The sequence below is a fragment of the Equus przewalskii genome, chromosome 6 (genome assembly GCF_037783145.1).
Source record: "Equus przewalskii isolate Varuska chromosome 6, EquPr2, whole genome shotgun sequence".
Classification (NCBI taxonomy): domain Eukaryota; kingdom Metazoa; phylum Chordata; class Mammalia; order Perissodactyla; family Equidae; genus Equus; species Equus przewalskii.
In genome coordinates this window covers 26,314,303-26,336,187 of record NC_091836.1, presented here as the reverse complement: position 1 = coordinate 26,336,187, position 21,885 = coordinate 26,314,303, and the positions used below count along the sequence as shown (strand labels likewise).

The 21,885-nt window shown below is 54.6% G+C and overlaps 1 protein-coding gene across 2 annotated transcripts in view; it reads left to right on the top strand.

Annotated features, from left to right (window-relative positions):
• Positions 1–21,402, top strand: part of TMPRSS13 (transmembrane serine protease 13) — a 28,432-nt gene extending 7,030 nt beyond the window's left edge. The window contains exons 2-14 of one of the 2 annotated variants that reach the window (XM_008507337.2): positions 3,844–4,093; positions 5,123–5,227; positions 7,764–7,802; positions 7,896–8,018; positions 8,977–9,106; positions 10,921–11,013; positions 12,017–12,060; positions 13,329–13,491; positions 14,375–14,547; positions 17,328–17,426; positions 18,645–18,787; positions 18,941–19,093; positions 19,808–21,402. In XM_008507337.2, the coding sequence (XP_008505559.2) occupies positions 3,844–4,093; positions 5,123–5,227; positions 7,764–7,802; positions 7,896–8,018; positions 8,977–9,106; positions 10,921–11,013; positions 12,017–12,060; positions 13,329–13,491; positions 14,375–14,547; positions 17,328–17,426; positions 18,645–18,787; positions 18,941–19,093; positions 19,808–19,834 (1,542 nt within the window). In that variant the 3' untranslated portion in view covers positions 19,835–21,402. The remainder of the gene's footprint in view (positions 1–3,843; positions 4,094–5,122; positions 5,228–7,763; positions 7,803–7,895; positions 8,019–8,976; positions 9,107–10,920; positions 11,014–12,016; positions 12,061–13,328; positions 13,492–14,374; positions 14,548–17,327; positions 17,427–18,644; positions 18,788–18,940; positions 19,094–19,807) is intronic. The other variant, XM_008507338.2, reaches the window with a different exon arrangement.
• The last annotated feature ends 483 nt before the right edge of the window (positions 21,403–21,885 follow it).

The window sequence follows — 21,885 nt, the reverse complement described above, 5'->3', positions numbered from 1 at the left end:
TGTTCCTGCCTATCATGACGGGGTAGCAGGACCAGGGTCACGGGGTCCCGCTCAGGTGGAGACAGCCTGAGCTCTTGGCCGGGAATCAGAAGATTGTGACAAAGTCCCTACAAGACCAACAATTAGTTTAGGGGCTTCGGGCATGCTCTTTAGTGCCTATGAACCCCGGTTTCCTCGTGTGTAAACTGAGGATCATAATTCCTGTCGGGCTTGCTAACTAGCAGCCTTGTGAGAATCAAATGAAATAATGGGTGTGAAAGCTCTGCAAATCGTAAGCCCCAAAGAAATGCAGGAAGTGACAGTGGGCATTCAGATACTGCAGTCAAGACTCGACCTCTTAGCAGGCCTGGTTAGGGTCCAAGCCCTGTCCCTCACCTTAGATGTGAATCTGGGCAGGTTCTTAGCCACCCTGGCCCTCAGTTTCAAAATCTATAAAATGGGGCTAACAACACCAACCGCAAAGAGCAATTATGAGATTGAAATGGGATCAGTAAAATGCCTAGCGGACTGTTATCTCTATTCTTGTGACGCAGGCTCTTCCATATTTATTCCAGGTTTGTCTGGGGAAGGAGGCAAGATTAGTCTCATTTTACACGTGTGGAGACGCACTTGCCCAAGGTAACCCAGTTAGGAACGGATGCAGTCATACTGGAACATGGAGTTTTCTATTTCAAGCTCAGCGTCTGTAACAAACAAATAAACAAACACCCACCATCACAGCCAAGGTCACTGAGTCCTTGCCTTACCTATGTCATCTATCACTACATTGCTATGAACCAGGGGGGTGGACTCACCTTACAGATAAGGAAGCTGAGGTGTGGAGAGCTTGAGTCACCGGCCCAGTCACCAGCTGGCTTAGAGAGTACTGGATGACTGTGACAGGGCTGCTCCCATCCACCAGGCTCCACCTGGTCCTGGCAGGCCACAGGCCCGACCGTGGTTCCCACTAGAAAGTTCCATAAGACTGAGATCCCTGCGGGAACCCCCAGCCCCACCCCCGCACTCCCCCTGGAGCTCCCAGCCCTGCAAGGCCCCAGGGCCCAGTTCTCAGGCCCTGTCACAACTGCCCGATGAGCGCCATGTGCAAGGTTCCAGGGAGAGGACCGCGCCGGGACGTTCTTGCTGCTGCCGCCAGAAGGCAGGGGACTCGGCAGCACGCAGACTCGGGGTGGAATCCTGACTATGTGGTTCTGGGCAGTCTGAGCTCTGAGCCCGAACTGCCTCACCTGTAAAGTGGGTTTCCGAAAATGCCAACCTCTCAGGGATGGAGGAGGACCTCGTGAGGCCATAGACGTGGACGTTTATTAGAAACTCTAAAGTACCATACATTGTGTGTTATTATCATTTCATTGTATTGAGTTATGGGAATTCCCCCCGAGGCTGGGGACGACTTAGCTGTGAGCATAAGAGAGGGAGGCCTGACATGCCAGTGGAGGTGCCACATGCCAGGGTCCCCAGCAGGTGCCAGGCTGGAGCCACCACTGGTGGGAAGCACAGGGCCCTACAACGGCCAGGACTCGCCCCTCTCACTGAAGGACCTCAGTCTGGCCTTTGTCCAGCACCTTCTTTTCTCCCTAAGATGAGCTTGCACCGCCTTTCAGCCCTTTGGTCACGCCCCCAGCTGTTAAATCTCAGTATGTTGGCGCTGTGTGCGCCAATGCCAAGGGGACATGAATGACCATTTCCTGCAGCTGCTGTGTGCCAGGCATGGGCCAGAGCTTTCCTATTGTATCTCACTGAGTCCTCAGGATTATTGGTCCTACATTACAGATTAAGAGAAAGGCAAGTTAAGCGGCTTGCCTAAGGTCCCACTGCGAGACCTAGGATTGGAACCCAGGTCTGCCTGAGTCCAAAGCCAGCGAGGCCAATTGATGCATTCTATATTTCAATGTGTCCTCTCCACCTCTCCTTGCACCATCCTCGGTCCTGGTCCCCTTGAAGCTTCTAGGGGCTAGCCTGTCTTCGTTTTCTGGAAATCTAGTCTCTAGACAATGGGAGTGAGAAGGAAATCTGAGCTCTGGTCGAGCTGGGTCAGTGGCAGTAGCTGCCCTTCAGGTCCCCAAACACACACAAGTGTGTCCCTGCTCAGCCGGCTGGGGCGTTGGGACTTGTGTGTGTTTATCCACATCCACTAACCCAGTGCGTTCAGGGACTCGAGATTCCTCCTGGAATTCATCCCACAGCCCCCAGAAGAACGAGGAGGGGACCAAATCAATTGCCTCTGACTCTTAGAAGAAGGAGTTAAAAAATAAATAAAAACAGAACAAAACCCAAAAAGCCCTGCCTGGTAGGGATGATGGTGCTGGCTTGGACCGGCTGTTCTAATGAGGAGGACTTTTATTGACTCGTCTGCTTAGTAATAATGTCAAACCCTTTTAAGCCCAGTGGAAGGTGAGAGATGGCAACAGAGGCGCCAGTGGTCCAGAGCCTGTCGCCTCCCGGAGCACAGGCCTGCTTCCCACTCCATTCCTGCTGCCTCCCAGGAGACCCGCCTCCCGAGCAGCCAGTCAGTGCTCAGCAGAGGTTGTAATGAGGGTCGGTCAATGTGGCCCCTGGGCCAGGTCAGTTCCCAGCTCCCCTGCTGCGCTGGAACTTCAAGAGGGGGCTTGAGAGGCAGAGATGATATGAGGGAGGTCAGGGAGACCTCTGCAAGAGGCCAGAGGGAGGTGAGAGGGTGCCTAATCTGGTGACAGGGACTGGGGTCCTGCAGACCAGGGCCTGGCAGCCGGCAGAGGCTGCTCAAGGCTCCCTCTCCCCGATTTAGAGTCCCCAAAGGCTGGGGCTCCTCAGGAAGCAGTGGCACTGGCACTCGTTGATCGCCTGCTATGGCCGGCTGCTGCACCATGTTACCCATCGCCCCTGAGACCGGGCAAAGCATGGGGGTTGAGTTCGGCCTCCGGAGCCCGACTTTCTGGCACACACCCTGGCTCTCTACTGTCTAGCTACGAGAGCTTGAGCAAGTGACTTAATCTTTCTGCCTCTGTTTCCCCCTGTGCAAAATGGGGACAATAAGAGCTCCTACCTCACAGGCTTGTTCTGAGGGTTGAGTAAACATATATAAAGCACTTAAAGCACAGGAAGTCCTCTGTGACTCCACCTTAAACTACCAAATCTGGATTAATAAACCGCTCCACCTGCAGCTGAGCGGGGTTAATGTCCTAGAGTGGACTCATACCCCAGCCCACACCTTCTCCTCCTCCTGCATCTTGCATCTCCAGTTTCCTTGACCTGCTGGTGCGTGTGCATGTGCGTGTTCGTGCGTGTGTGTGTGTGTGTGTGAGAATTCTGGCGTTACTGAGAATGTTGGGGAACAAGGCAGGTCAGGGCTTTTCTTAAGCAGTGCTTTTCACACTTCTGATGACAGCTCATCATAGGACCGATGTTTCACAATCTAACACACACACACACACACGAAAGAAAAGGGCGGGATATAGAAGGAGTGGGAGTGAAGAGGGCAGAAAGGGTGGTCACCTCCCCCACAGGGGACCACATCTCCTTGAGTGACCCTCAGAGGAAGGGTCCAGTCCAGCAGCCTCTTCTTTGAGGGGCCCTAGACACATGTAGCTGAAGCTGGTACCCCCCTAGCCCCGGGCAGATGGCCCACTGGCCTCTACCTACCTCTGTAGGTCCCTGTGATGGGGACAGGCTGTAAGGAGCTGGGAACAGTAGGCTGTCTGAATTTCATTCCATCCTTGAACTCTCTTCTCAGATGCTCCCTTGTCTGGGGCTCTGCTAACGCCTAGCCACTTGCCCTAGAGAGTTCACCTCCTAGCCCAGCAGGCCTGACAGCTGAGTGGGCCGGCAGGGGAGCAGCCTGAGGGACACCCTTTACTTTGCTTTCAGAATGCTTCCCCGGCAAGGACGTCTCCAGCCCAGGCGTCTCCAGCCCGGGGGTCCCCAGCCCATGCGTCCCCGGCCCGGGCATCACCTTCCAGGTCATCATCTGGCAGGTCATCATCTGCCGGGTCGCCCTCCACAACATCCTCTCCGACAAGAGCATGCCTTGTTAAAGCAACACCAGTGGGGGCTGTACCTGTCCGGGCATCTCCTGCCAGGTCAGCACCAGCCGCCAGGGCCACTGGGGAGAACCCAGGTAAGAGGGATGCTGCTGGGAAGGCAAGAGGAGCAGGGGAGCAGTTCCTGGTGGGGAGGAAATCTCAGAGTTGGGACTCTCTGCTCCTCCTCTACCCCTTGGATAATGATGTGTGCGAAGGAGGTGGAATGGTCAGGGGTAGGCAGTGGGGGACCCGGGAGGTGGGAGCAGAGAGGAACTATTACATGCAAACCGAAGACAGTGGAAAATTGGGGCAAATGGGGTAGGAGATAAGAAACTGGACCACCAGGGCAGGTGTGACTTTGGAAGCTGCACGGTCTGGGTCAGCGTGCAGATGTCGAGAACAAGGGCTCCCAGTTAGAGACCGGGGTCTTTGCCTTGGGCTGCCCTGCGGGTCTACCGGGGAAGCTGGCGGGTAGAGGAGGAAAGGAAGAGATTCTGACTATGCAGGCGCTCCCCACCCCCAGCTTTCCCAACTGGCTTCTATGATTCAGCTACTAGGAAGTCAGAGATGCCAAATGGGCCTCGGGGACTGGTTCTGCCCTTAAGGAAAGAGGATTTTGGCCCATCCCAACTCTGCCCTCCTTCTGTCCCAGAGTTCAGACTATCCCCACCACCATAATACAAACAGGCCCGGAGGTGCATCCCAGATTTGGGGCCCATTCCACCTTGCCCTCTCAAGAGTTGGTGAGGCACTTGGATGGGGCGGCCTTCGAAAGCAGACACACTTGGTTTGAATCCCTGCTCTCCCACTCACTGGCCAAGTAACCTTGAGCAAGTTACTTAACTTCCACAAACCTCAGTTTCCTCATCTATAAGATGGGTGTAAGAATACCCAGCTCACATGGTTACTGGGAGAATGGAATAACATGCAGGTGCCTGGCTGGCCCATGGTAGATGCCCCACAAAAGGGAGCTGTTGGCATCAGGCCGGGGGTGGGGTGCCATCGTCTGGGGTAGAGGGGTTTGAATAAGCCCTCACAGGCCAGCCTTGCTTCCTTGTCCCTCCTCCACAGTGTGGACTCCTCTCCAACAGCCTGACCCTCCCCTGCTGCTGTCCCGCTTCTAGGTATCAGCTTTCACAAGTTCACCTGGCAGGAGGGCCAGAAACGGCTGCCGCTCATCGGATGTATCCTCCTCCTCATTGTCCTCGTGGCGTCGCTCATCCTTCTATGTGAGTTTATGGGAAGGCTCTGGTCACGGCTGGGTGGCACGGGGTCTGGGGTTGCTGGCATGCGGCATGCAGCAGAGAGATGGGAGCGGGGAACATACATTCCCCCGGCTACCACGTCCACAGAGGGACACTCCTGCAAGTGGCCTTGGACCGTGGCGCCCCAGGCCCTTTGAGGTAGCTGGGTTACGAATGTAGGAAGTCAAAGGAACCTGGCCTTGAGTCCTGTCTGTGCTACTTACTGTGCAAATCCCTCAGGCAAGTTAGCTAACCACTCTGAGCTCAGTTTCTGCACCTCCAATGGGATTAAATTCATATACTCATTCAACTTACTGTGTGCCCAGTAAAATCTCATAAAGACGTCACTGGGTTATGAGACATAATGAGATAAAGGCACAATGCCTGGCACAAAATCCCACTCTAACAATGCTGGTTACTGAAAAAAAAAAAGCGAAACATAAAAATGCTGATTACGGCAAGTCCCTCAGGCATTTTTAGTCAATGGGAGAGTGTTCAGGGGTTCAGGCCCCCTCATATTCCTCCCCCTCTTTGCAAAGGATTCTCAGGACATGTCCCAGGGCTCTCTGCCCAGGAGTCCACTATGAGCCCACACAGTGGGAGACCTAAGCGGGGAGCAAAAGGGGAACACATCTCACGCCACCCCATCCTCTGGGAGGGTACAACCTCCTGGGGCACACAGCTGGAAATGATTAAGGCCAAATGCATTTGAGTGTGACTATCAGGAAAAGGTGACAGCTGTGTGGGCCAGGAGGCAGGGAACAGCTCATGAAGGCCGTGGGGCCAGATGAGGACCTGGAAGATGGGAGAGCAGCTGCGGGAAATGATGGGGCAGACGGGCAAGGTCAGCATGGGGAGAGGGAAGCGACCACCTAACCAGAGAGGAGAATATACATATGGGGACCTGGGGCCGTCTGTTTGGTTGAGTACAGCCAGGCCACAGTGTAGAGAGCTTTGAATGCCAGGCTGAGGGCTAAGGATTCGGTTAAAGAGGCAGCATGGTGTGGTGAGGAGCGAGGTGAAAACACCCGGCTGGCGGGGCTGTTTGAGGAAGAGGATTGGGCGGAAGGAGGGAGTGCGCTGGTTGAGTATGGCTTGAGCACCAGACACAGATCTGCCGGAGCACCCCGCTCTGCCTCTGACCAGTTGTGCGACCACAGCAAGTTAATTAACTTCCTGAGCCTCAGTTTCCCCACCTGCCTGACAAGGTGGTGGCATCACTGTCATGATGCATGTAAAGACCTCACTACCGTACCTGCCACCTGGCATCCGTGTGACCCTCCTGCAGGGACTCACTGCCCTGCTCTCCCTCCCTTCCCCAGACAGGGCACCGCTCCAGGGGAGCCCCCCGGTAGTGCACTGACAGCAGTAGGAAATAACCCGTGGAGGGCGAGATGGCACCCGAGGGTGGCTCCCTAAGTAGAGTGCTAGCTTTCAGCGTGGTTTCACAGCGTTTGCAGAAGTCCCTTGACCTCTAGACCTCCCAGGGCCAGGGAGGGGCTTTGACTTGTGCATTCACTGAGCAGCTACGTGGTGGGGCCAGGCCTAGAGCCGCAGCCTCCAGACTCCCCGTCCAGAGCTCTCTCCACTGCATGTCAGGGCCACGCCTCGACACGCGGCTTCCTGAGCATTCCGAGCAGGACCGCAGAGGGTTCCGGGAGTTCAGTGCCCAGGGCGTGGGAGGGGGGAGACCAAGGCACGGAGAGGAGGGGCCACCCCAAGAGATTAGGAGGGGTTGGTGTCTGGGCTTGTAAAGAGCAGTCACACAAGGGTGACCTTCACCTTGAGTGACCGAGAGCATGGTGGGGCCAGTGGGAGAAGTGGGGGCTGGGGCTGAGTCGTCGGTTGCAGACAAGAGGCGGTGAGGAGTTAGAACTCGAGTTTCTTAGGCATCCATGGGGAGGTGTCTCCAGGCAGGAAGGACAGCAGTTCCTAGTCTGGAAAGAGACAGATGTGAGAAGAGGTCATGAAGCTGACTTTCACTTGTGGTTTGTAAAACTGTAGTCTCTTCAGCCCAACTTGTGCATTTGGGAGTCAGCCACCTAGAGTTGCTCTTTGAATAGGAAGACATTTAAAGGCATAAAGACAAGTAATGGAGCCAGAACTGAGCATAGGGGACATCCCTTGTTTAGGGGAGAGGGAGGAGAAAGAAAATCCTTCTGAGGATGGCAGCACAGCCTTTGAGAAGACAGGACAGGTAACAGTTGCATGTGTGTGACTATGATGATAGAAATTTCTCTGCTGTGACCTGCAGGGCACAGAGATGAAGGGATGCAAAAGGGCCCTGAGAAGGGGCCTCTGGGATACTGGAGGAGGTGGTTTCTCTGGCCACCACTCTGGCCAGCATGTAGGGCAGGGGAGCTCCCAAAGCAGTAGCCACCTTCACAGCCTCCCCTGCTCCCTCTCTCTCTCTTTTTCTCTCGCTGGGTGGCTGCTTGAGTCTGCCTGGTGCTGCCCTGCTTGAAGGAGAGCTTTCTGGAGCATTCTGGAACATTCCTGAGCAGCTTCTCTCTCCATACAGATGGGGGACGAGAGCCCCAGAGTCCAAGAGGGATTGCAGGTCGGTGTCTTAGAACTCCCAGGGCCTCGGGCTGCTTCGTGTCTTGTCTCTCCGGAGCTGGCAGTGACCCAGCTGTCTGCTTCATTTTTTCAGTCTACTTCTGGCGGGGCCACACAGGGATCAAGTACAAGGAGCCAGAAGAGAGCTGCCCCAAGCACTCGGTGCGCTGTGATGGGGTGGTGGACTGCAAGCTGAAGAGCGACGAGCTGGGCTGTGGTAAGGAGGCTGGGCATGGGTATGCATGTGCATGTGTGCGTGTGTGCACTCTGGTGACTGCAAACTGTGTATCAGCTCAAACGGGAGGCAATGGACAGAGAATCAGAGGATCTGGGTTCTAGTCTCAGTAGACTTGGGTTTGAAACCTGGCTTTGAGTGCTGTGTGACTTGGGAAAATCACTGTGTTCTCTGGGCTTTAGTTCTCTAGTTTGTAAAAAGAGTGGATCAGATAGATTAGCAGTTCTCAAATAAAATCTGACAACTCCCAAATATAAGACTGAGCAAAGCAGAGCTGCTCTGGCTGGAGGGAGATGTGGGATCTGGAACTCCATCCACATGCCCCTCCTCTTTGCCTAGCAGGTGACCTCTGATTTGCCACCCTTACAGTTTTGTGAAGGTCAGTTTGTAAACAGCTGGCCTAGATGAGCACAAAGATCTCCTTGAGCTCTCTGGTCTTCAGTGGATTTTATGCATGTGGTCCATGCATAGTCCTGATGTGGGTGTCTGTGGGTACAAATCCCATCCATTCCACCTGTGCGTTTACATGTGTCCTTGCCCGTGACCACATCCATCTGTGACTGAGTCAGTGCAGTGAACACTTAGTCAGAACTTATTACCCTTGTCACTCTCTTTTTTGGGCATGTCACTGCCCTCTCAGGGTGACGGCTCCTGGCAGGGCTCGCTCCTTCTCCCGGCAATGGTCCCCTGGGTCCTGTTGCACGGGGAGCTCTCCGCCCTGCCCCAGCCCTTGGCCTTAGCTCTGCCCTTACTGAGTGTCTTGGGCTTCTGTGCACTGGCTGATGATCGTCACCTCCCGGGCCAAGCTCCCAGATGTTCCCCAGGCCTCAGCGAGGAGCCCCAGGACAGGAGTGTTCGGGAGCCTTTCTCAGTTCATCCTCTGAGAACTTGGAGCTCCTTGGGTGCTGAGGGCCCGTGCTGCCCTTTTCTCGCCCTGCAGTGAGGTTCGACTGGGACAAGTCTCTGCTGAAAGTCTACTCTGGGTCCTCCCATCGGTGGCTTCCCGTCTGCAGCGATAGCTGGAATGACTCCTACTCGACGAAGACCTGCCGGCAGCTGGGTTTCGAGAGGTGAATCGCCCCCTGGGGTCCCCGCTTCAGAGATGTCTCAGGCTCTTTGCTAGGACATCTCAGGCTCATCTCGGAACCTCATATTAAAAAGACCCTTGGGGACCAGGGCTGAGGTCACTAGTTCAGGAGACCCTTGAGTTATTCAAAGGGACAGTGGCCCTCGGAGCCCAAGTCTGGGGGCAACTGTTTCCATGAGGCCAAAGTACTTATTTCTTGATCTGCAATAGAACCACACTTCTTTGCATCAAGGCACCCTTGTGCCCGCTATCACATTTAACGGTCACAGTGGCCCTGTGAGGTGGGTAGGCATTTGGGCGGGTCTCGTCTTCTCACACCTGGGAACTAGAAACTCAGGCTGTGCAAACCCTTCAGTGGACTTTGAGCTGCAGTGGTTGTGGCTTGGGCTAGAACTCATCAAACAGGGAATGAGATGGGCAGGGGGTGCCAGGCAAAGTCATATGAATTGTTGGCTCTAAAGAGTTTAAACAAAGAAGCTGATGCTGGTGGGTGGAACGCGGAGTAGGGTTTACAATGACCTTCCTGCTTGATGGGGTCCCCAATTTGCAGGCTACATAGTCATCTCCATCCTCCCTCTTGGTCTGAGTTTTCAAACCAAGTAGTTTTGGGGTTTACCAACATGTGTGAAGTTGTGGGGAGAAGGGTTTAGGATCTCTCTGTGGATTTTCTGTAGAAGAAGCATCTAGAAAACCAGGGCTTGGGGCTAGGACTTAGAACCAGTTTTCCACCAGCGCCTCAGCCTCAGCGTTCAGAGCTGTGAAAGCGGGTTCTGGGGGATCTCCTTGGAAGACAATGGACATCTTTTGTCATTGAGTTGTGTGGCCTTATGCAAATCTGAACCTCCCCTGGGCTTCCGTAGAGAATGCCACTTATTCAAAGAACCTTCATTGAGCTTTTATTATGTGCCAGAGACTATGTGGCCCCCAGACAAGATCCCTGCCCTTGGAGAACCTCTGGTATGGTGTGGGCAAGAGAGGCTTAAACCAGCAATGACAGCACGATGTGATGTGTCATGATAAGGATGCGTGTGGAGCACCGTGGGCACACAACGGAGAGGGTGCCTGGCCATGCTCGGAGGAGAGCAGAGAATGGAGGAGGCGCTGGGTGGAGAAACAGCACATGTAAAGGCACGCTCTCATGCAAGGGTGTGCCATGTTCTAGAAATACACAAAAGTGCCACGCAGATAGTGGTCCACGGATCACCCACATCAGAATCACCTGGGGTGCCTGTTAAAATGCACGCAAAAATCAGAATCTCTGGGATTAGGATTTAGAACCTGCTTCACGAACCCCCTGAGCTGATTCTTAGGCACATTGTGGTCTGAGGTCCAGTAAATCGAGTAAAAGGTTCTCAGAGTTTCACATGCAAACCTGTAACATGGGATCTTTAACCGGCTTCTGCTGCTCTGTGGATCACAGTTCAGGTAGAAAGCGGCTAGGCCAATGTTTCTCAAACTTGAGAGTGCATCAGAATCACCCAGAGAGCCTGTAAAAATACAGAACCAGGGTTTCTGATTCAGGAGGTCTCAGGGAGGGCCGAGCATTTGCCTTTCTAACAAATTCCCAGGCGATGCTAATGCTGCTGTTGGGATAAGACCACGCTTTGAAAACTCCTGGGCTAATGTGTAGGGCGAGTAGGGGACCGTGATGGGATCTGCGGGAGGGGTCTGAGCGTATGGGGCCTTATCTGCCTGTGGCCTGTGTCAGCAGGGCTGGCTAGGACTCTAATGCTGGCTGGGGGGCCCGGGTGGCCTCTGTCTCAAAGGAGCTCATTCTTCCCCTCTCCTCCCTTGCAGTGCTTACTGGACAACCGAGGTGGGCCACAGGGATTTTGCCAGCAGCTTCTCAGTCTCCAAATACAATTCCACCATCCAGGAAAGCCTCTACAGGTACAGTGGGGCAGGCCAGGCGCTGCCTGTCTGTGAGCAGGGGATGGGGGGAGCTTTGAGTCAGGGTCTTTTGGGACCCACTCAGCCTCCAGGAGTCCATCATGAAGGTCAGGAGCATCTCAGAAGCAGCCCTCATTCATCCTCTGCCTCCTGAATTAAAAGTTATTATTGACTCTTGGTGCAGAGAGCACCTCGAGGTCAGGGGTGCCCCCAAGAGTTTACCTGGTTGCCAGAGACAATGAATAAACCTTGGGGCCACCAGTCAGCCAGGTGTTTGGACCAAAAGCTGCTGCAGAGAGTGAGCTTGGGGTGGGGAGAGAGAAACGTCTTTGAGGTCAGGAATGGGGAGGCGGGAAGCAGCAGGGGAGTGCCAGGTGCATGTGGTCAAGGACAAGAGGTCCATCTGGGAAGCATCGGCCTCCTCCTGGGCCTGGCCATCTGTCTATCTGTACACTGCAGCCCCGCCCTTGTCCCAACCCCATTGAGGAGGGGTTTGGGGGAGCTCCACCAGCTAACAGTGCACTTTCCCTGGGGAGAGGAAAGAAGAGAAGGAACAAGGCTCCGAGAGAAGAAGGGATGGGGAGGGGAGGGCAGTGAATTAGCTGCATCCTGGATGCCTGCTTTGCGCTGGGCAGTTTGCATGCTACATTGTTGGCGGAGCATCGAGGAACTATCGGGGAGCATTAGGCCACCTGTTTAGCTCTGGAAAGACGCTAGGACAATGAATTCATGAGCTCAAAGGATGCAGATCCGGCCAATGTGTGCAATCTGCCACAGGAAAACTTGTGGGGGCAGGGAGAGGAGTGGGGACAGTTTGCACTGAGCTATCCCCATTGATGGAGAAAGCCCTGGAAGGATCTGTCCCACTGGGAGGGAGAAGGTCAGAATCTCTCACTTCTTGTGCAAAAGGAATGGGATAGGAACTTAGCAGGAGTCAATCAGGGAAGGCTTCCTGGAGAGACTGGCTAATGCACCCTTTTCCCATCTTCTGTGTCTCCTGCAGGTCTGAATGCCCTTCCCAGCGGTATGTCTCTCTCCAGTGTGCCCGTAAGAAGATGCTCTTCCTCCTGGATTGGGGCCGGAGTGGGGACAGAGGGGTGGGACTCCACTGGGGAAGATGGCTAGCCCTGAGGGTTCAATCCAGGAAGAGGGGATTAAGCATCAGGCCTGCTTCAGGGCCAGGGTCCCTGTAAGGCACTGGGACAATCTCAGGGTAGAATTTCTCCTTCTCCTGACTCTGCTCAGCCTAGCAACCTCGCTCATACTGAGAAACCATTCAAGTCTCCCGGATTCCGGGCAGGGGGCAGAGGACTGGGAAAGCAAGTCTGGGCCAGCTGAAAGCTCATGTACCCATAGATGTGGAACTAGGTCCAGAGCCGAAATTTACCCAGGACGTTCTATGCCCAAGGCACTGTGCCTATAAACATGATTGCATTTAATTCTCACGTGGCAGGTGCAATTATTTTGTTCACTCACTGAAAAGAGGCTGAAATGTCTGCCTTGCTTAAGGGCAGACTGCTGGGAGGTGAGGAGCTGGTATTTGACCCGAAAGTCCAAGCTGTAACCCCGTCCACAAGTGCTGTGTTCTCAGTAATGACCAGTTGGCGGCGCTGCTCTGAGCAGGCAGCCACAGCACTACGCACTGAGTGCCCATACCCTCAGACCACTGCTGGTTCTTCACTCTCTCCTCCTTCAAAGAAAAAAGAACACAAGTCTGAACAAACCCCAAGGGCTGCCCTCCTTGTCCATGGTTTTGGGGGGATGACTCGCTCCAGAACGTGTTTGGAAATGTTCTCTTGGGGTACAGGGCCCCCAGCAGCACTAAATGACCCATAGGGGAACCATGTGAGCACAAACCCGCCTGTGCATCATGGGAAGTTTATTTCTCCTTTGTTTGGAAATGACAGAGATCCCCGTCACAGCGCGTATCAGGTCAGGGTCATGTTAGACTCGGCCAGCTTTCCCGAGCTCCTGATGGTGGCCCTGGGAGTCACCACTGTGACCCTAATGCCTGGCCTGGTGCCCAAAGCATTGGGCACTTAGTAAGCATTTGTCCAACTAATGAAAGAAGGAATGAGTGGGAGGAAAGAGGAACCTGCCTAGGATCCAACTTCCCTCTGGATGACCCCAGAAAACTAACCCACCACCTGGGAGCTCTGCTTGGGCAGGAGAAAACCGTGCTGCATCAGATTAAGTGAGCAAAGCAAAGAAAGTCCATGTGGGGTGGGTGGGTGCCCTCAGGCTGGGGCGGCTTGATCACGCAGTGCCTCTGAGAGAAGCGGAGTTCACAGTCCTTCTCTTCTGCTTCTCCCCAGACTGTGGACTGAGGGCCATGACCGGGCGGATCGTGGGAGGGGCGCTGGCCCCAGAGAGCAAGTGGCCCTGGCAAGTTAGTCTGCACTATGGCACCACCCACGTTTGTGGGGGAACACTGATCGACGCCCAGTGGGTGCTCACGGCTGCCCACTGCTTCTTTGTGTAAGTGCCCAAGGGGTCGGGTAACGTGATGGAACTGAGGTTGGGGATCACCAGGAATGGCTGATGGCAGACTGACCTCTCTCTCCCTGGAGGAGGGCTTTGGTGTGAGCCCGGCCTCACTGGCCAGGTGGCACTGGTGCAGCGAGGGCCGTGATTTGCTTTAGGTATTTGGTCCCCGAGTGTGAGCTGGGGGCACTTGTTCCGAGCTAGGCCCAGAATGAGAAAATACCGTTGATGGCCCCTAGGGAGAGTGGGGCAGACAGGAAGAAGGACTGGGGAGCCCGCCCCTGAAGAACAGGGTGAAACAAAGAGGCTTTGGGTTTGTGGCTGCTTCTTGTATCTGGAACTTACAGGAGAGGAGCCCGAGGAGTCAGGACCACTGTCCCAGGAATAGAAGAATGGGGACTGCAGTCGGCTTCTGACAGTCACCAGCCAGGCTGGCCCCTTTGAGCTGGGGGGCAGGAAAGGGCTCTGGAGATGAGACCTCAGGGGCCCTGGCTCCCCAGGAATGGGTCTTCAGCGGGTCGCTGATCCGTCTGCAGCTCCGTTTCTGCTGAGGGTAACACTACTGAGATGTGTCCCGTCCACCTTCTTAGATCCTTGGTGGAGTGCAGAGAAGACAGTGGGGCGAATGCTCAGAGGTCTTACCCATCCTCTTTGTTATTGTAAGGTGCAGAGCGGCCAGTTCAGAATGGTTTTTGGGGGGGGTATGGGAGTGTTCTAGATGCCTAGGCTAAGATAGAGTGCTCCCTCCAGAGGTCATTTCATCCATCCTCCCGCCTCCAGGCTGGTGATCCAGCGGCAGCTCCCTGCGGATAGCAGATGCTGCCCGTGGGCTCCCCCAGGCGGGTAAATGGACAATGCTCTCTTGTGGCTCTTGCAGGACCCGGGAGAAGATTCTGGAGGGCTGGAAGGTGTATGTGGGCACCAACAACCTGCACCAGCTGCCTGAGGCAGCCTCCATCTCCCAGATCATCATCAACGGCAACTACACAGACGAGCAGGACGACTATGACATCGCCCTCATGCGGCTCTCCAAGCCCCTGACCCTGTCTGGTGAGTGAGTCAAGGCCTGTCACACCCCACCCCGGCTCGTCCCAGCAGCCCTCGGGCCCAGCCTTTGCACTTGGCAGTGTCCCACAACATCTCGGGGTCCCAGAGCTTCATTCAGCACTATGGAAGTCAATGACTCTTAGAGATCATGTAATGGAACACCTCTATTTCACACCTGGGGAGACGGAGGCCCAGAGGTTGGAAATAAGTGTGCCCCAAATGACACATCTTACATTGCAAACGCTGACAGAGCAAGGGCTTGGCTTACTGGTCTTAATCAATACAAAAAGATCAAATTGTTTCACTGGTGTTTATTGAGGACTGAACAGGGGCCAGACACTGTGGTAGGAATTTCACACCTACGATTTCACTGACTCTTCACAGCCAATCCTGTGGAGCAGGTACTATTATTAGCTTCATTTTACATTTAAGGAAACGGAGCTTCAGAGAGAGGTAATCACCCGAGGCCACGGAGTAATAAGTGGCAGCTCCAGGACTCGATCCAGGTCTGTCTGACTCCCAAGCGATCCTCTTCCCACCCGGCCCTCTGCTGGCAAATTGCTAGCACTGCAGCTGAGAACACACGACAGGCAGGCCACATTCAAACCACTAATTGGCACGAGGTTGGAGCTAAGGACCCAAATGAGGCTACAGGAAGGAAAGGCTACTGAAGTTCTTGGGAGGAGATCAAAGAAGGCTTCATTCATTCATGCATTCACTCATTTGCTCACTTACAAATACCTACTGTGTGTCTACTCTATAGCGGGCTCTGCCTTTGCAATTGTAAATAGAACGAAACAGGTGACACACACAGCCCGTAGAGGCCAATGATGCCAATGATGTGATGTGGGGGCCGCCGGGGGGAGCCGTGGTGGCACAGATAGGGGCCCCTACTCAGGCTTGGCAGGCTGGGAGGCTTCCCTGAGGCAGGCTAGCTAAGGCGGAAGGGGATTTCCGGAAGCCTTGGAAGGCTCGCTGGTTAGTCCAGCCTTTCCCGTGCGCTGAGCCTGTGAGCTGGTCTTTCCTGGCACATCGACTACGGAGGCGGTGTCCCTCACGAGTCAGAGCAGTTAGCTCATCAAGTGGCGTGAGGAGGAGGAAACCTCGGCAGAGCTCGGTTGAGTGGGGCCGGCCCAGAGCCACGCCCACCCAGAGCCACGCCCCACCCAGTATCCCCCGCCCCCTGCCACGCCTTCTTCCAGCCTCCTCCAGCCTCCTCCAGCCTCCTCCAGCCTCCTCCAGCCTTGTCCGTGGAGCCTGGGGCTGTCAGGTGAAGGTGCCCCGCTGCCCCTGCCCTGCCCCTCATGCACACATAAAGCGGGGCAGGCGGTCTGCAGGACCAGGACAAGCCTTCCCAACCTTGTAAAACACAGACCCCGTTTGGTTAACCATCCGGATCTCATCTCCCACCACCCAACCCCCTTAATATTATTTCAATTCCAAATCAAAGTAAATAATTTGTAAAACCGAGTGAAAGCTGGTATAACATTGCATACACTTTTCAGACCATGATGGCAGTCTCTCTCCTGACTCTGATGCCCCCAGGCAGGGAGCAGACCTAGTCTGAGAATCAGCTCAGAGTCGTGTAGACCTGTGGTCAGACCATGAGCCCCGGTTTTTGGTTTGGAATCAGGGCAGATTTTCTTCAACTCGTTTGACAGGCTGAGCACTTTGAAGTCACAGTACTATCTGGGAAAACCTGTGAAAGCTCACGGATAAATATAATTCCCCCATAAAAGCAAGTGGAATGTATAACAGTGTTACGTGGTTTTAAAGACTCCATCTCAAAAAAGACTATTTTAAGAAATCATGTTTTGCATTGTTTTGTTCATAACTGATGCCATTCCTTCATTTATTTTTTGTTTGTTTGCTCAGTAGCAGACAAATGTTAGATACCAATGAAGAATTTAACAGCCGTTCTCCCTCCTTCTCTCTCTCCTTCCCTCTTTCTCTCTCCTCCTTCCCTCCCTCCCTCCCTCCCTCTCTCCCTTCCTCTTGCCTCCCTTCCCTCCTTCCATGTTTGTGGAGTGCTTCCCATGTGTCAGGCTCTGGGTGCAGGAAGCTGCAGTGAGCATGAGAAACCATTGAGAGTGCTGCAAACATTCTCTGTATCAATTAATATTTTCCTCTTGCAAAGTGGAGTTTGTGGTCAGTGTCCTAATCCACCTGGGGACGCCAGTCCTCAGCAGGAGTTCATGAAGCGATACACAGCAGCACCTTCTAAATGCTACTGAGTGTGGGAGCAAGTGAGCAGTATTTTTGTGGTCTGTGCCTCTAGGGATGTGCTCTTCCCCCTTGGAGAGACTGTCTCCCCCTGGACGGAGGGCCTCGGGCTCTGGGCACCCAGTGGGTACCCTCCCCAGACCAGGCTGGCACAGCACTGAGACGCCATAGTGACCGTGGCTGGGGCCTAGCCTGCTGCCCCTTGCTCTGACCGACAGGCAGGGAAGAGGCTCAACGGGAGAGCTACTCTTGGTGGGGACAGATGTGCGGCCACCCAGTATCAACTTGGTACAGGGGAGCTTCCAAGGCACAAGCCTCTGCCTACATGGCACCCACGGAAATCAGAATGTCTGGGGACTCTGGCAGCACCCTGAAAGCTGGAGGGTCAAGATAAAGTGATTGTGTTTCTTGCCTGGTCAGTTCAAGGCCCTGGAAGATTCAGAAACACTCTGGGGGCAAGGAGGGGGTCCTAGGATATTGGTACTCCTGCCCCTCCACCCCCCTCCCCACCGAAATGTCCAGTGTTGTCCGTTCACTGACGTCTTGAGGTCTTGTTACAGCTCACGTCCACCCTGCCTGCCTCCCCATGCACGGACAGACCTTCAGCCTCAACGAGACCTGCTGGATCACAGGCTTTGGCAAGACCAAGGAGACAGATGGTGAGAGTCGGAGATGCTAGACTGTGTGTACGTGTGCGTGTGTGTGCGCATGTGCCTGTATATGCGCGTGTCTGTGTGGAGTGTGTGTGGGTGATGTGTTGGGGTATTAGGTCAGGGTCTATCTAGATGAGTGTTTGGGTATATAGATCCATGGGCCTGGGTGTGAACGTGTGTATATACACACCTGCGTATGTGTCAGAGCAGTCCATGTGACAATGCCCTCAGCCAAGACCACCAGGAAAACCCATATGGTTGAACCAGTTGGGTTCATTGCTCACTGCGCTGAGGGAGGACATACCCCACGGAGAACCACAAAGCGTGTCAGAAGGAGGGTGTTGGAAAGGACTTAGAACCGGACTTGGGAGTTCAAAGAAGCGCAGCCTTTCTCTGGATTGGATGCTTTCCGGAAGCAGAGATAATTCCATGATTGGGTATCTTTACAATGTCATCTAGGAGTTAAGAATAGACTGAGTCTAGAGCTATAATTGGTAAAGAAGCAGCAGTCGCTCACACTGGCTGGGAGAGGGGGTTGTTTGGTTTTTTCTGGTTTGCCCAGTGACCTACCTTGTTTTCATTCATGCTTAAACGAGATTCTGAAGTGGTCGTGTTTGCCTCACTTTGTCACTGTCAGAGTGGCCTTTCTGACATTGGTTCTGTAGGATTGTGCACGTTCCACAGGAGGGCACTGCGGCCTGCTGGCCTCGCTGTTGGACCCAGGCCAGTGGCAGGTGTCAGGGCCACCTTCCCCTTGCTCAGCGTGATGGAGGGGAGACTGGCCTGGGAGCAGCCTTTTTCTGACCCCGGCTCCGTAACCAACTGGCTGTGTGACTGTGGGCAGGTCACTTCTTCAGCCCTAAATTTCTCCATCTGTGAATGGATTAATGATCCCTCTTTCAAGCACACAGTTACTGAAAACAAATTAAGTGACACATTGGATGGAGCTCTGAATGCAGAAAAGCGTTGTGTGGCCTATAAGGGAGCTGGCAGGCTTGTGAGTTCGTCCGTGTCCGTGTATGTTTCTTTGTTATGTGTAGTGAGTTGTGTCTGGTGCAAGGGTGTGTGTGCCCACGTGTTCCGAGGCCAACCACAGAAGGGTGCCCTCCATCCCCAGGAGGCTGTGAGTCTGCGTCCTGGGGGCTGGGGGGCAGCTAGAAGGCCACGAAGCTGTCCAGAGTCTCACTTCCTCTCGTCCTCTCTCCCCCACCCCCTTCACTGAAGAGAAGACATCCCCTTTCCTCCGCGAGGTGCAGGTCGGCCTCATCGACTTCAAGAAGTGCAACGACTACTTGATCTATGACAGTTACCTTACCCCGAGGATGATGTGTGCTGGGGACCTTCGAGGAGGCAGAGACTCCTGCCAGGTGAGGCTGCTTCTGGGTGGGGCTCCAGTCCTGGGACGCCAGGCGAGTGGAAGAAGGCTGGGGGTTTGAGGCTGGAGTGAGAATCACGTGCCCACAGTTTCCTGCTCAGGAACCACCTCTCCCCTCTGCTGATGTGCCTGCTTTCCCCTGTAGGGAGACAGCGGGGGGCCCCTGGTCTGCGAGCAGAACAACCGCTGGTACCTGGCGGGAGTCACCAGCTGGGGCACGGGCTGTGGCCAGAGAAACAAACCCGGTGTTTACACCAAAGTGACAGAAGTCCTTCCCTGGATATACAGCAAGATGGAGGTGAGAGCCCTGCCTGGGGCCACCGAGCAGGCTGGGAACTCCCAAAGGTGGGGTGCCTGGAAGAGGGCCCAGGCTTTCCCCAGGGTCTCAGAAGAGGTCCTCTCTCCCCTTCATGTTTGGGGGTGATCAGAAAGTGCGGAAGACCAAGGACAGGACAGAAGTCGAATGTTGGGCCAACCCCAGCTGCCTGAGTTCCTGCCCCTCCTTTTCCTCCTTTTCCTTGGAGGGTCGGAAAAGGGCGGGCCTAGGCTGGGTGGCGGCCCCAGTATCACTGTCCTCTCCCCAGTGGTAGCCAAGCTGTGGGGTCACACAGGCCACTGAGACTAGGGGGCCTCTCCTCCTTAGCAGAAGCTGGTCTCATGGGGAACTGGGCATCAGGAGACGAGGACCCACCCCCACTCTTGCTGACCCAGCTTGGCCCCTGCCTTCCCTGGGCCTACCGTGGAGCAGGAATGCTGTGCCTGCCCTTCCCTTCTCTGCCTGGCCAGGGCGGAAGAGTGGAGAGAGCTCAGGTGGGGACAGGGGAGGCTGCTCCAGAAATCCTGTGTGGCGGCTCTCCCAGAAACTGCCTCTGTCTTTTCCCTTTCATTACCTCTCTTCTCCGAGGGGCAGTTCCAGGTGACAGCAGGGCTGAATTTTAGGCTCTGAACCCCCGCCTTCAGTGTCTGTGTTCCTAGCCCGACCTCACCCTCTTCTCCCTCTGTTCTTCCTCAGAATGAGGTGCGCTTCCGGAAATCCTAAGCAGCTGTCCTACTCTTCCACTCAGCTCTGGCTGCTGGAAAGACTCTGCCAAAGTGACTGGGCCATTGGCAACATCATCTGGGCTAAAGGCCACCAGACACCTTTGTTACTGCCACCTCCACTGTCTGCTGCTTCTGTGAATATGCACGTGTGTGTGTGTGCGCGTGCGCGCATGTGTGTGCGTGCGTGTGTGTGCACGTGTGTGTGTGTGCGTGCGTGTGTGCGTGCGTGTGTGTGTGCGTGTGTGTGCTGCTGTTCTCCCAAGGTCTTAAGAAACCAGGAGAACTGTTAGCTCTTCCCAAAGCCCAGGCTGGAAATCACCTGGAGATAACAGTCTGGGCACCGCGGAGGTCCCTACAGGAGTGTCCGTGATGGATGGAGGAGGCAGAGCCCAGGGAAGGGCCTGAAGCTCACCTGGGAATTCCTGCTCCTCTGACCTGGACTTGGAAACTAGCCCAGAATGGGCAGCCACCTGGCAGCCCAGGTGACACCACTGCTGTCCAGGGATGATAGCACTTTTCGCTGGGGGGCCTTGACTATCTCTAGCGGCAAGATGTTCTGTGGGCATTGCGAGCATCCCGCTGTCTCTCAGGCCTCCCACGGGTGCCGTGGATGTGGAGAGCGGCCACGCCGCGGGTGTCCGTGCTGCCAGCTGTGACCAGGCCTCACTGTTCTTGTTTGGTCACAGGCTGGTGGGGGCGGATTTCCTTTTATTTTATTTTTATATTGAGGAAATGGAAGTAGATGTATTTTTAAAGATTCTCCAGAATTCCAGGAGCGAGGAGAACTAGCATCAAGTCCCCCAAGAACTCCAAGGGACTTATGGAGGTTGCGTGGCTCGAGCGTCCTGCAGAATGTCCTGGTCTCAAGGGACCAGATAAAGGGGCCCCTTTGAGATACTCAGGGAAGTGAATCCTCACTGGGGCCGGTGGGCAAACTCAAAGAGAACCACAGCTGTTGCTGCATCCAAGGGCTCCGAGCAGAGCATGAAGAAGTCTGTGGGCCCCCGGAGCTTGGGAAAATGCAGGCAGACACGCATCCTCATACCCAGCGCTGTCCTGGGACCTGGGAGTTTCTTCTCAGCTTCCTCCACCTTCCAATTTCTCAGTTGTTCTAGAAACATAGCACTGACGTGAAAACTGCCATGGAGAGAAAGCTGCTACTGTCCCCAGGCCTTCCAAACAGGCTTTCTGAAGGATCCGAGTTGCCCTGCTCCTGCAAGCCATCTGTGTGCCTGGCCTCCATGCCAGCTGAAGGCCCGGACCTCCCCCAGGGGCATCCATTCCTCCCTCAGTCCCATCATCCTCACCTTCCCTGGGCCTGTCTGATGATGCCATGACTCCTAGAGGCAGGGTCCACGCAGATGAGCCCAGCCCAGCCCAGGCAGGCAGCTACTCAGTAGGAGGATTGCCCTGGAGGAGCAGGCTGGAGTTGGCTAGCGTGGCTGGGCAGAGTCTGAGGGGTCTGGCTACATGTTGTCAAGGCTGGGGGTCGGGGAGGGCAACATGCATGTCCACAGCAGCCCCCAGCAACAGTCTTTAGCAATTAAAGTTGCGTTATCTAAAAAATTTGTCATTAAATGTTTAACTGGTACCCTAGGTAGGAAATTGAGGTTGTCCACCCAGGTGCCCAGACATCCTCAGTTTGGGTTCTGCTCATTTAATCATCCGTTCATTGATTTATTCATTCCCCCACCATATCAGGGACTACTCTGCCAAGTACTCCTGCCAGGCTCAGTGGTACAAAGACCGTGGTAGTGTCCACAGGAACTCATGGTCGTAACCCAGTATAATGGAAGCTATGATTCAATGTGGACCCTGTACTGGGACCATGGATGAAGAAGCCGCCAGCCACACCTAGAGAGGTCACCTTCACAGAGGAGCTGAGCTTTGAAATGAGTCTTAAAGAGTAGGTGAGCCTTCACAAAGCAGATGCGGGCCAGGGGAACGGCTCTCCAGTGCCTGCCTTTTTTCTTCCTTCCTCTTTCTCTACATCTGCCTTTGCCAGCTCAGCAAAAGCCATGTTTACAAGGAAGCCCCAGTCCTTACTCC